Source organism: Salmo salar, chromosome 27 (assembly GCF_965601325.2).
Source record: "Salmo salar chromosome 27, fSalSal1, whole genome shotgun sequence".
Taxonomy (NCBI): domain Eukaryota; kingdom Metazoa; phylum Chordata; class Actinopteri; order Salmoniformes; family Salmonidae; genus Salmo; species Salmo salar.
This window is the reverse complement of record NC_138317.1, coordinates 36410805-36424503: the sequence shown is the minus strand read 5'-3', so window position 1 is coordinate 36424503 and position 13699 is coordinate 36410805. Positions and strand designations below refer to the sequence as shown.

The 13699-nt window shown below is 42.7% G+C and overlaps 2 protein-coding genes across 4 annotated transcripts in view; both read right to left on the bottom strand.

The window, feature by feature from the left end:
- Positions 1–5853, bottom strand: part of dennd3a (DENN/MADD domain containing 3a) — a 32263-nt gene extending 26410 nt beyond the window's left edge. The window contains exons 1-4 of the mRNA XM_014178591.3: positions 5533–5853; positions 1244–1646; positions 582–879; positions 20–135 (exon numbers count right to left, since the gene is read on the bottom strand). Of these exons, the coding sequence (XP_014034066.1) occupies positions 20–135; positions 582–879; positions 1244–1324 (495 nt within the window). The 5' untranslated portion in view covers positions 1325–1646; positions 5533–5853. The remainder of the gene's footprint in view (positions 1–19; positions 136–581; positions 880–1243; positions 1647–5532) is intronic.
- Positions 5854–7492: 1639 nt separating this feature from the next.
- The window catches only part of slc45a4a (solute carrier family 45 member 4a), an 83172-nt gene continuing 76965 nt past the window's right edge, over positions 7493–13699 (bottom strand). For 2 of the 3 annotated variants that reach the window (XM_014178588.3, XM_014178587.3), the window contains one exon: positions 7493–11976. In XM_014178588.3, the coding sequence (XP_014034063.1) occupies positions 11614–11976 (363 nt within the window). In that variant the 3' untranslated portion in view covers positions 7493–11613. The remainder of the gene's footprint in view (positions 11977–13699) is intronic. The other variant, XR_001324748.3, reaches the window with a different exon arrangement.

Genomic DNA, 13699 nt, shown 5'->3' with positions numbered 1-13699 from the left:
AGAAGGTAAAGCATTCCACCTGTATAGGCCTGTAGTACTGCACCACTACAGCATGTGTCCTGTTCCCGAAGACATCAGTAAACACGAGGTAATGGTACGAGTCTTCTCTCTGCTCACTGGCTATCTGAAGACCCCCTGGCCAATGGAAGAACGCAGACACAAGACCGCATTTAAGAGGAATTATAAACTGGGTGGTTCAAGCCCTGAATGCTGATTGGCCGACACCCGTATACCACGGGTATGACAAAACATTTATTTTTACTGGTCTAATTACATTGGTAACCAGTTTATAATAGCAATAAGGCACCTCTGGGGTTTGTGACATATGGCCAATATACCACAGCTAAGGGCTGTGTCCAGGCACTCCGTGTTGCGTCGTGCTTAAGAACAACCCTCAGCCGTGGTATATTGGCCATATACCACACCCCCTCGTGCCATATCGCTTAATCGCACGACACGACACATACACCTTTGGTGATGAAGATGGCAAATCTGGAGTTATGAACATACTCCTTTGATCATTAATATGTAGTGCTATGGTGTAGTGTGTGTGGCTAGCCAAAATCATCACGCCGTGTCACCTGGGAAGCAGAGCTGAGGCAGGGCGATGAGGTCCAGGTCCTTGGGGACACTGATGTCCTCTGTGGTGCCACCCCCTCCATCGCTACCCTTGGCTGCCTCTCCATTAGCCGTACCAGGCCTCACCATCTTCTTCTTGATGAAGGAGCGCCTCCTCTGGATCCTGGTGAAGGCCGGGGCGTGACCCTGACCCTTGGTCTCGCTACTTACACTCTCATTGGTCACAAAGGGTGGGGCGTGCACCTGCAGTACCTCCGTCTCCAACAGGGGGAACTCTTTGATTTTACCCTGCTGGTGTGACTGGCAGGAAGGGGAAACATTACATGATATCATATACAGGCCTACATGTGATGCGTATTACTATGTGTCATATGATTGATATGATGTGGTGGAGCCTAAGCCTACGGAAATCAATGTGTTGCAAAACCAACAGTGTAGTGAATCTGCACATTTCTGACATGATTTACTAAAGCTGGAAAGAGAGCAGGCGATGGGTTACGAAAACATATGCACGATTTGGAATCCGATCGCCGATTTAACAAGCAGAGAAGTAGGGGAAGATTTCATACAATATAAACATTTTCTCTAACTTGTTGCATTAGTGGTCAAAATGTCAGTTGTTAGGGAAAAGTTGGAAGAACACGATTGAGTCAGCAGTACCTACCCGATAGAGTTCCCTGAGTGTACTGCTGGCTGCTCCAACCACCACACAAGCCTCCAGTAGTCCAGAGGGAACATCTGCCATCAGAGCCTAGACGACAGCAGAGCCAGCCGGACACCACCAACACACACACACTGCCAGCTACAGCATTGTCTTCTTTTCTGAGTCCAACAGGTGGCGTCACTCCTACGCAAAACTCCTCCTGTACGACGTTAGTTCAACCAAATGTGGACTGAGTCGCACTGTCTGACGTAAGACAATGGTGTTTGTCTACAGTCCATACAGCGAGATTAGAGTCAGAATGATAGGTCCCCTGCTTCTCCTCCTCTACCACTTTCTTCACTTCCACAGGACCCGTCTAGATCAGAAGCATCTCAGTAGAATCATCTGAAACATGGCCTCAGGTCTAGGGAACAACAGACACAGACATTAGTCAGTTAGGTTGGTCATTCTATAAGTCACTAAGGCCTGATAGAAGTCAGCATATAGACCCTATAAACTAAGATCCTGCATGCCAGCCTGGTAATCATGAAAAACCCATTGTCATCCCACCAGATGTTGGGGCCTGATCACTCAGGCAGCTAACCAGAAACCGATCATTAACATGTTTAACATTCATCCCAAGCCCAGGGGAGGAAATCAAGTGTCCGTAGTTACTGTAACTTATCTAAGTGAATCGTCAGGTTTTGACTTTGTTTTATTTTTTGTCAAAGGTAAAGCAGCAAGGTACGATTTGAACCTCAAACCACGTACAACATGTTTTCTCCATAACGTATTACTTTGCCTGCATACTTTCCTCTGTTGTTGGCGATGGTAAAAAAACAACTAATCAAGCAGAGATAGGGCTTTACTGATGTAGGTTCCAGAAAGGAGCTGGTCTGGGAGTGAAGATTTCTACGGAGATAAGAGCTTTTCCTCAGGACTGATAACCGATGTAACCCATTCCTCCGTGGACTGTGTTCTGAAGCCTCAGATTGTGGTGTGGAGAATGACAATGTCTGCATTCTTCTGTCCACTTGAAGATGAGAAGTTTATTGTCTGTGTTCCATCTTAATATTACATTTTTATGGGCCAGTCTGAGATATGGCTTTTTCTTTGCAACTCTGCCTAGAAGGCCAGCATCCTGGAGTCGCCTCTTCAGTGTTGACGTTGAGACTGGTGTTTTGCGGGTACTATTTAATGAAGCTGCCAGTTGAGGACTTGACACTAATGTACTTGTCCTCTTGCTCAGTTGTGCACCGGGGCCTCCCACTCCTCTTTCTATTCTGGTTAGAGCCAGTTTGCGCTGTTCTGTGAAGGGAGTAGTACGCAGCGTTGTATGAGATCTTCAGTTTCTTGGAAATTTCTCGCATGGAATAGCCTTAATTTATCAGAACAAGAATAGACTGATGAGTTTCAGAAGAAGGCTCTTTGTTTCTGGCCATTTTGAGCCTGTAATCCAACCCAGAAAGGCTGATGCTCCAGATACTCAACTAGTCTAAAGAAGGCCAGTTTTATTGCTTCTTTAAATCAGGACAATAGTTTTCAGCTGTGCTAACATAATTGCAAAAGGGTTTTCTAATGATCAATTAGCCTTTTAAAATGATAAACTTGGATTAGCTAACACAACATGCCATTGGAACACAGGAGTGATGGTTGCTGATAATGGGCCTCTGTATGCCTATGTTGATATTCCATAAAAAATCTGCAGTTTCCAGCTACAATAGTCATTTACAACATTAACAATGTCTAAACTGTATTTCTGATTAATTTGATTGGACACATTTTTTTTGCTTTTCTTTCAGAAACAAGGACATTTCTAAGTGACTCCAAACTTTTGAACGGTACTGTATATAAAAAATGTATATCTAAAATATCATCGTTGCATAAGTATTTGTTTAGGGAAGCCTAAATTAGTTCAGGAGTAAAATTTGACTTAACAAATCACATAATAAGTTACATGGACTCACTGTGTGAAATAATAGGGGTTGTCATTTTTTTTTTAATGATGAACCCATCCTCTGTCCCCCATACAACATCTGTAAGGTTTCAGTCAGGTAATGAATGTCAACACTGATTCAACTACAAAGACCAGGGAGCTTTTCGAAAGCCTCATAAAGAAGGGCAGTGATTGGTAGATTGGTAATAATAACAAATCAGACATTGAATATCTCTTTAAGTATGGTCAAGTTAATATTTATGCTGTGGATTATGTATTAAACCACCCAGACACAACAAAGATACAGTCGTCTTTCTGAACTGAGGGGCAGGACAGGAAGGAAACAGCTCAAGGATGTTACCATGAGGCCATTGGTGATTTTAAAACATTGTAGTGACTTCACAATAATAATGTAAATGACAGACTGAAAAGAAGAATACAAATATGCATCTTGTATACAACAGGGCACTAACGTAATACTGCAAAAAACAAAGCAAAGGAATACACTTTTTGGCCTAGATGTAAAGCCTTATGTTTGGGGCAAATCCAACACAACACATCACTGAGTAACTGACTCCTTATTTCCAAGAATGGTGGTGGCTGCATCATGGTATGGGAATGCTTGAAAAATCAGCAAATACAGTGGAGTTTTTCAGGATGAAAAGAAATGGGATTAAGCTAAGCATAGGCAAAATCCTAAAGGAAACCTGCTTCAGTCTGCTTTACACCAGAGACTGGGAGAGGAATTCACCTTTCAGCAGAACAATAATCCACAACAGAAGGCCAAATCTACACTGGAGTTGCTAACCAAGAACACAGTGAATGTTCCTGAGTGGCCAAGTTTTGACTTAAATCTGCTTTAAAATATATGGCAAGACTTGAAAATGGCTGTTTAGACATAATCCCCAACATCTTGACAGAGAATTTAGAAAATAATAAATGGGCAGATATTGCACAAATCTGGGTGTGCAAAGCCCTTATAGACTCCCCAAGAAGACTCACAGCTGTAAATCGATGGCAAAGGTGTTTCCAACATGTATTGACTCAGGGAGCTGAATACTTATGCAACGATTATATTTTAGCATATTTAATTTGTATTAATCTTTAAAATATGTTAGGATATTTCTTCCACTTTGACAGAGTATTCTGTGTAGATTGTTGATGAAAAATGACAATTAAATACATTTTAATCTCACTTTGTAACACAATAAAATGTGAAGCAATCCAAGGGTTCTGAATACTATCAGTTATTTTGGAGAAAAAAAACATACTTCCGCAAGTTACCATGAATTACTTAGTGAGATTTATTTACTTTGTTGGCACAGTTTAGATATCATCCTGTCATAACTGCCATTTTGTCTGCATGCAGTGCTCATAGTCTTTATTTAACATGTAAATAATTATATTCCTAATACTACATATGACCTATTCGGTCAAAAGGTTTAATTCAAAAGATAAAAATACAAGACACAACAAAGTCGCCTAGCGTAAGTAGGATTGTGTGATTCATAAAGGCCAAGCAGTTTGCTTTTCTCCCCAAAAGGCACATCCGTTTGTTATCATCAGTGCAGCTGCAGCGGTGCTCACATTAGGTCTATGAAATCCCTGCCCAACATTTTGGACCAGTGAGTCGCATAACCTTGTGTAATGGAAAACACTCGGAGTAATGTTATTCTCTCTCAAAATCCACAGTTTAGGGGGGGGAAAAAAACAACACAGTTCTGCCTGTACAAAACTATTCAAGGTACAGTTCAGAATAGCGATCCATCCAAATGTTACAGTAACTCCACAATAATGGCAGAGTGAACAGAATACAAATATAGAAATATTCCAAAACATGCATCGTGAATACATAGAGGGTGTTGAAAAGACATATGCACTGTTACTATACTACATGACACCAAAGATGGGTTTTAAAATAGGATTTTCCAGAAATAAACGACCCGATGGGGCCACAGACACCTAGTCTGTACTCTGCTCTGGCAGAACCCAGTCTGAGTCCTGGCCGATAGTGACACACTGGTCATTCTAGTTCTACATCTCAGGTACGTAGCAACTCTGTGCCTCATGGATCTTATTGATAGGGTGCTATTTATAGTCTAACGACAGGTAGACTGATCTTTGTCCTCATCTATAAACGCATGTTGACTTGTCATTTAAACTACAGAACACAAAAGAGGAAAAGTGATGACAGTATTGGTAGGGGACTGCGTCAGCTGTATTCAGCTTTGACACGGTTTTGACACGGTCTTGACACTTTAAATGGCATTGTTGTGACAAGGTTTGCATCTTAAATAAAAAGTGGTCAGATTGTTTAAACCGGACATATAGCTAACTCTCTTATGACACTTAGAAAATACAAGACATCACCAACCTCTATTCAATCGGCTATTTCCCATCAGGTACCTTCGTTGGAGAAATAATGAAGGCGTCAAATCCACCTTTATTTGCGATAACGCGCACACGAAGCTCCACACAGTACGCCGCTGACCCGACCCGACCCGAAGACTCCACTCACTGGATAAGACCAGAGCAGTGGAGTAAATGTCAAATTTTAACCGCTGTTGGCTCCATACAACTTCCTGGTAAAAAGGCGGTTCATAGCCTACACAGATTCAAATTAGATTCAGGACTAATATGAATCAGAAGCAGATAACTCATTAAAATCATATTAGTTCTACTGTTTTGCGATTCAATTAAGATGTATGTTGTAGCTTACAACTACAATCATTTTACAAATAAAACGACCAAAAATGTATAGTACTGCTGGTTGCAATATGTAGTTAAATGCTGCCATCCAGCGGCTGAGAGAAACATCCATGAAACGCAGAATCCAGTGGTGAGAAATGTAACTCTAGAAGAACACCACAAGGTGGGAACATTGTATAAAGGACTGCTGTCAACAGTCGCAGACGAGTGGCCCTTTTTCTGCACAAGGTCTCATTTGTGCGTTATGTTTAGATCATGTCCAAGAAACAGTGGGTGTATGGTACTTAAGTATAAATACTTAAAAGTACTACTTAAGTATTTTTTTTGGGGGGGGGGGGGTATCTGTACTTAGCATTACTAATTTTTTGTTGACAACTTTTACTTCACTACATTCCTAAAGAAAATGATGTACTATTTACTCTATACATTTTCCCTGACACCCAAAAGTACTTGTTACATTTTGAATGCTTAGCAGGACAGATAAATTGTCTAATTCACACACCTATCTAGAGAACATCCTTGGTCATCCCTACTGCCTCTGATCTGGTGGACTCACTAAACAGAGAACATCCCTGGTCATCCCTACTGCCTCTGATCTGGTGGACTCACTAAACAGAGAACATCCCTGGTCACCCCTCTGCCTCTGATATGGTGGACTCACTAAACAGAGAACATCCCTTGTCATCCCTACTGCCTCTGATCTGGTGGACTCACTAAACAGAGAACATCCCTGGTCATCACTACTGCCTCTGATCTGGTGGACTCACTAAACAGAGAACATCCCTGGTCATCCCAACTGCCTCTGATCTGGTCGACTCACTAAACAGAGAACATCCCTGGTCATCCCTACTGCCTCTGATCTGGTAGACTCACTAAACACATGCTTCATTTGTAAATGATGTCTGAGTGTTGGACGTGCCCCTGGCTATCTATAAATAAAAAAACAATAAAATGGTGCCGTGTGGTTTGCTTAATATAAGGAATTTGAAATGATTTATACTTTTACTTTTGATACTTAAGAATATTTTAGCAATTACATTTACTTTTGATACTTAAGTATATTTTAAACAAAATACTTTTAGACTTTTACTCAAGTAGTATTTTACTGGGTGACTTTGACTTTGACTTGAGTCATTTTCTATTAAGGTATTTACTTTTACTCAAGTGTGACAATTGGGTACTTTTCCCACCACTGGTAAGACATAGTATTGCAGTCTGGTAGATTTCCAGTAATTTAAATGAATCAAATACCCCCCTTGGTTTAGAAATAGTATATGACTTATGTAGCTTATGCCAGCAACTGTTTCACCTTATGATAAACATGATCTTACAGAGTGTGGCTTTAATTGAAAGAGGAAGCTGTGGTTAGCTCAGCGTAGACGACCTGTGGTTTGACCCGAGGTGGAATGTGATATGGTGTGGAGGTGTAGCTATTCCCTCTCCAGTTTTTTATTCATTTTATAACCCTGATAGGTCATCATTAAAGTTTGGCGCTTAATGCACTGATAGCCTTCATGTCTTCTTCGTCTACCAAGATCTTCGGACTGTACGCTGGCTTTACTCATATTGACCTAAAAACAAACCACCCTCTAACGTTAATATGACTTTATATTACACGTGTCGAGTAGTTCATAGATGATGCAGTTTATTATCATAGATACATAGCTAATATTTTGTTTTCAAAAGGTCATATATGAGTGCAATACAACAATAAAGCGACAGAAGCCCTTGAGTTTTTTTTTAGGTGCATTCAATACAGTGTTCTTCCATGGTTCTACATATGAAGCCGCAAGCATATTTACAGAATGTACATACAGTCCTTATAGAAAAAAAGCTCATACAAATAATCCGCTTTTTTATAGCAGCAAAATAAACTAAAATAGTATTTACTGCAAATACTGTTTTTCCCATTCTTTAAGTAATATCACTGATAAATTCATTACATAAAATACTATATGCAACTCCCATTGTCCTAAAATAAAATGACCTTATAAAAGTATCTTTAAAATAATGAGAGATGAATGATTGCATTCTCCTATCAAAAGAAAAGAGGGAAATTGATTGAGTTTAATTATCAAATTGAATTATACTTATTCAAAAACACATTTCTGTCTGAAAAGATAACAAATGAAATATTGGTATTGCAGTGTGACCTCAATCTTAGAAAATAAAGTGAATTGTAAACCAGATGATGCGCACGCGCACGTGTTTCAAACACATTCCAGTCCTCCATTACTGTAACATACCTCTTGCATTTGTTACAACTGTAAATATATATCTGTATTTATATATGTTATATTTAAATAAAGTGAAAGCATCCATTTAACATGAAAAGAGCTATATATATCAAACATATCCTGTTCTTTTTTTTTCTTTTGCAAGATTATTCTTTTCTTTTCTTCAAACTTTGTATGTGCAAGTTCTGTGCAGACCCTCTGCCCATCACAAAACAACAAATATTTTACATTCATGACTTTGTCACCTGATGGAATCAAAGAAACGCAAACTCCCAGCAGGCCTTTCAACATAGGCCACTATCTCAACATTCCAGAGTCAACAGCTAGAGGTTCAGGAAAACTATCATACACTTTCTTGCATTTTAGAAACACTCAAGTTGCACTTCAAGTATTCAACAAGGCATGGTTCTTCTCTTAAAAACCAAACCAATACTATGCTTATTTAGCTACGAGTACATGGTTGTTGTTTTTCATACAGTATAACTATGATACTATGACATACATACAGCCATGCATGAAAAAAGTTCACCCGACCCCAGTCTTAACACTTCCACCCTTGCTTACAGAGGCAGAAAACATTATTGCAACGATCGTCTGATTTGTCAAATACTTGATGCTCTCTGTTTGTTTACACTTCAAGTTTGGTTTGAATCTCCTCTTGACACTGAAAAGATTTCAGCTTTTTGTTTTTCAGTTGGACACATTAATGAAGGTTAAATTACACTTTCACAAATCTACCTCTACTGATTAACATGTATCCTTAACAAGAGACGACAGAGCGATGTACTCTGAAACTTCAATATAATAAACACGTAGGAGAAGGAAGCCATATCTCATATACGATAAGTATTCGTGTAGAAACACAGCCAACCTGGATATAGTTATTGGGTAGTCCCAGCTCTATAGCCCTAAGGCTCTGATCTGACCTCCTGGGGCCTGTCACAGCAGAGACACATGGGCCTGTAAAGCCATAACCAGCATACTCAACACAACAGACAGACCAGAGCCATAATGAGTTCCACAGTGGAGCTCTACTCCATCCACTAGTTTCCACCCTCAGTCCACCATGTCCTCTAAAGAAGAATGCCACTGAGCCCCCATTCTGGCTCAGGGTGCATGTAGGCCATGCAGAGCCAACATGTTGAGTTAACATTTAGCTAAGGCCGCTTCAGATAACAGCATAACTCGCCACAAGGCCCAAACCATGCAGCAACCAGGTGTTAAATGTAAACGCACTACAAGTGAGAGGATATAACTCTTCTTTTAATTTTTTACCCCGTTTTCTCCCCAATTTCGTGGTATCCAATTGGTAGTTACAGTCTTGTCTCATCGCTGCAACTCCCCGTATAGACTCAGGAGAGGCAAAGGTCGAGAGCGGTGCGTCCTCCGAAACACAACCCAACCAAGCCGCACTGCTTCTTGACACAATGCCCACTTAACCCAGAAGCCAGCAGCACCAATGTGTCGGAGGAAACACCGTACACCTGGCGACCGTGGCAGCGTGAACTGTGCCCGTCCCCCACAGGAGTCTCTAGTGCGCGATGGGACAAGGACATCCCTGCCGGCCAAACCCTCCCCTAATTGACGCTGGGCCAATTGTGTGCCACTCCATGGGTCTCCCGGTCGCGGCCGGCTGCGACAGAGCCTGGACTTGAACCCAGAATCTCTAGTGGCACAGCTAGCACTGCGATGCAGTACCTTAGACCACTGCACCACTCGGGAGGCCCCTGGATATAACTCTTCTATCAAGACCCATTACTTCAGTTAGAAAAATAAAAGGAAGACCTATATGGTAGGAAAATAATCAACTTGAATTCCTGCACAGTTTAAGTTCTGCCTAAGTGCTCCTCCCCCAATACTCCGACTTACACCCCCCCCCCCCCCCCCCCCCCCCCCCCCCACGGGCGGGCACTCCCACATTCATCTAGCTAGTATTAGTTACATCCTCAAACAAACGTCAGCAGCTGAAATTGTGCAGCGAGTGACACAATCCATTAACAATGCAATTGAAACAAGACAAAGAAGAGAACGAATTGAAGCCTGAAATCTGTTTCTCCTCTGTGAGACAGAAGAGCTTCCAAGCTCCTTACAGTGCTCCTCAACTTCTGTCCTCCGTTTGGTATGCAATTCTCCGTAACTCCAATGCAGCATTGAGATTCTTTCTCATTTCCTTAAAGTGTTTCTGTTCTCCGTCAATGGTGAGGCCCTTGTGATCTCAGAAGGATATATTCTGAAAGGTGGAAAATAGGATCCTTAGTATAAATGACTAAAGAGGATAAAGATATATTTGTGTGGATCAGCATTTCCCCAAACTCGCTCCTGGGGACCACAAGGGGGGCACGTTTTGGTTTTGATCTAGCACTACACAGCTGATTCAAATAATCAAAGCCTGATGATGAATTCATTATTTCAATCAGCTGTGTAGTGCTAGGGCAAAAACCAAAACATGTACCCCTTGAGAGAGTTTGGGAAATGCTTGTGTACAGTAGATATAGTGTAACTCAGACGTGTCAAACTCATTCCACGGAGGGTCGAGTGTCTGGTGTTTTTAGTTTTTCCTTTCAATTTAGACCGAGACAACCAGGTGAGGGGAGTTCTTTACTAATTAATAACCTAAATGTATCAATCAAGTACGAGGAAGGAGCGAAAACCAGCAGACACTCGGCTCTGTGTGGAATGAGTTTGACACGTGGTGTAACTGGTCTTATTACAATTTCGTTTGTCATAACAGTTAGAAATACAATAATTAGGAGAAGTGATTGATTTACCAAACAATGCCTTCCTCCCCCTCCTCTCCTAACTGAGAAATCACCTCCTTACACATGTGCCGTTTCCTCTTAAAGCCACTAAAAACCTAAAGTCCAAAAAGTAAAACATCAACCCTGTAAATGATACCGGGCCTGGCCCATTTGGTGATAACAATGTCCTTCTGCAACATAATGTCAAAATTATATAGAGGAAAGTTAACTAAATAAACATGTTCAATCAAAAGAGCAATTTTCTGCATTTTCAAATGCTTCACTTATTAGAAGAATATAATATTTCTTAGAGACTCTTCGTCTTTTCCTTTATCTTGACCTTTGAATGGAAGTGAGAGTGAAGTGCATGTCTTTTTCCAGAGATCCCAGTTCAGCGCGTGAACGTCGGTCGGTCACATGTGTATCCACTGTCCCCTGATCTGTCCTTTCCAGTTGGACCGCCTCGATCGCGGCCCCTGGTGGCCCTGAGAGGGAGAGACGGCTGTCCTCTCCTCGCCACACCACAGTCCTTAGACCGTGACGAGCGAGAGACAGGCCCCAAATTAAATGAAATACAAGTCAAAACCTTAACACATCATAGCCCATGTGTGTCTTTGAGAAAGAGGTCGGTCAAGCAAATGCCATCAGCAGATTATTGGGTGGCAACGGTTGTAAAAAAGGAATGTCGTTTTTTATTTTTTGATGATGTCGTTGCATTGCTATGGTTACAGTAAGCTCCGACCTTTCCGGTGAATTGGCGATCACATCAAATTACAGAGTGGACTCGCACTGCACTTTACACATAGTGGTGGAGGCACCTTTCTTTGTCAGTTTTAGAACACTGGGTTTCTCCGTGACGCTGTTATCGCACACAGGCCCTGTTAGAGCCTTCTGCTCGCCCTTGGCCTCCGCGTCGCCGTGACTTGGGTAGATAACCAGGAACCAGGCGGTGAGGAAACCCAGGAAGGAGCCGCCGGACGCCACCATGGGGATGACCCGCACACTACCCGTGGCGTCCACTGCCGCGCCCAGCGCCGACGCCACCAGGATCTGGGAGATGTACACCTGGCACGACAGGATGGCACAGTCGATGCCGAAGCCCCGCTTGGAATTCCCCGGGCTGTGGTGGATGTACTGGGATAGAGGGAGCGGGGAGGTGAGAGGGAGGAGAGAGAAGAGAGAGGGAGAGAGAGTAGAGAGAGGGAGAGTAGAGAAAGGGAGAGAAGAGAGAGGGAGAGTAGAGAGGGAGAGAAGAGAGAGGGAGAGTAGACAGAGGTAGAGTAGAGAGAGGGAGAATAGAGAGAGGGAGAGAGGGAGAGTAGAGAGAAGGAGAGAAGAGAGAGGGAGAGAAGAGAGGGAGAGAAGAGAGTAGAGAGAGGGAGAGAAGAGAGAGGGAGAGTAGAGAGGGAGAGAAGAGAGAGGGAGAGTAGAAAGAGGGAGAGAAGAGAGGGAGAGAAGAGAGGGAGAGAAGAGAGAGGGAGAGTAGAGAGATGGAGGGTAGAGGGAGAATAGAGAGAGAGAGAGGTAGAGAGGGAGAGTAGAGAGAGGGAGAGAAAAAAGGGAGAGAAGAGAGTAGAGAGAGGGAGAGTAGAGAGAGAGGGAGAGAAGAGAGAGTGAGATTAGAGAGAGGGAGAGAGAAGTGAGAGGGAAAGTAGAGAGGAGAGAAAAGAGAGGGAGAGTAGAGAGTAGAGAGAGGGAGAGTAGAGAGAGTAGAGAGAGGGAGAAGAGAGAGGGAGAGAGAAGTGAGAGGGAGAGTAGAGAGGAGAGAAAAGAGAGGGAGAGTAAAGAGTAGAGAGAGGGAGAGTAGAGAGAGTAGAGAGAGGGAGAAGAGAGAGGGAGAGTAGAGAAAGCGAGAGAAGAGAGAGGGAAAGTAGAGAGAGGGAAAGTAGAGAGAGGGAAAGAAGAGAGCGGGAGAGTACAGAGGGAGAAAATAGAGGGAGAGTAGAGAGAGGGAGAAGAGAGAGGGAGAGTAGAGAGAGTAGAGAGGGAGAGAAGAGAGAGGGAGAGAAGAGAGAGGGAGAGTAGAGAGAGTAGAGAGGTAGAGTAGAGAGAGGGAGAGAAGAGAAGAGAGAGGGAGAGAAGAGAGAGTAGAGAGAGGGAGAGAAGAGAAGAGAGAGGGAGAGAAGAGAGAGTAGAGAGAGGGAGAAGAGAGAGGGAGAGTAGAGAAAGCGAGAGAAGAGAGAGGGAGAGTAAAGAGTAGAGAGAGGGAGAGTAGAGAGAGTAGAGAGAGGGAGAAGAGAGAGGGAGAGTAGAGAAAGCGAGAGAAGAGAGAGGGAAAGTAGAGAGAGGGAAAGTAGAGAGAGGGAAAGAAGAGAGCGGGAGAGTACAGAGGGAGAAAATAGAGGGAGAGTAGAGAGAGTAGAGAGGGAGAGAAGAGAGAGGGAGAGAAGAGAAGAGAGAGGGAGAGAAGAGAGAGTAGAGAGAGGGAGAGAAGAGAAGAGAGAGGGAGAGAAGAGAGAGTAGAGAGAGGGAGAGAAGAGAGAGGGATAGAAGTGAGAGAAAGAGAAGAGAGAGTAGAGAGAGGGAGAGGAGAGAGGGAGAGAAGAGGTATGGTGTAAAATAATTGCTAAATTGTCATTGTAATACACAGGGTGTTCGTAACTGACTGACTTGTACCTGGTTAAATAAATGTTACATCATTTAAAACAATGTAGATATTATATCAACCTGCGTATAACCCGTTCTGGCATCCTCTAAGGGCATCTGGCATTAGTCTTGGCATAGTGACATCAATGTTAACGTTTCTGGATCTTTTCATGGACTGACACACAGCAGCATACAGCCTTGGGATAATCATAACAGTCAGCAGATGAAACATTACCACCGTCGGTTGGCACCTTCAATCTGCCCTCTGGCA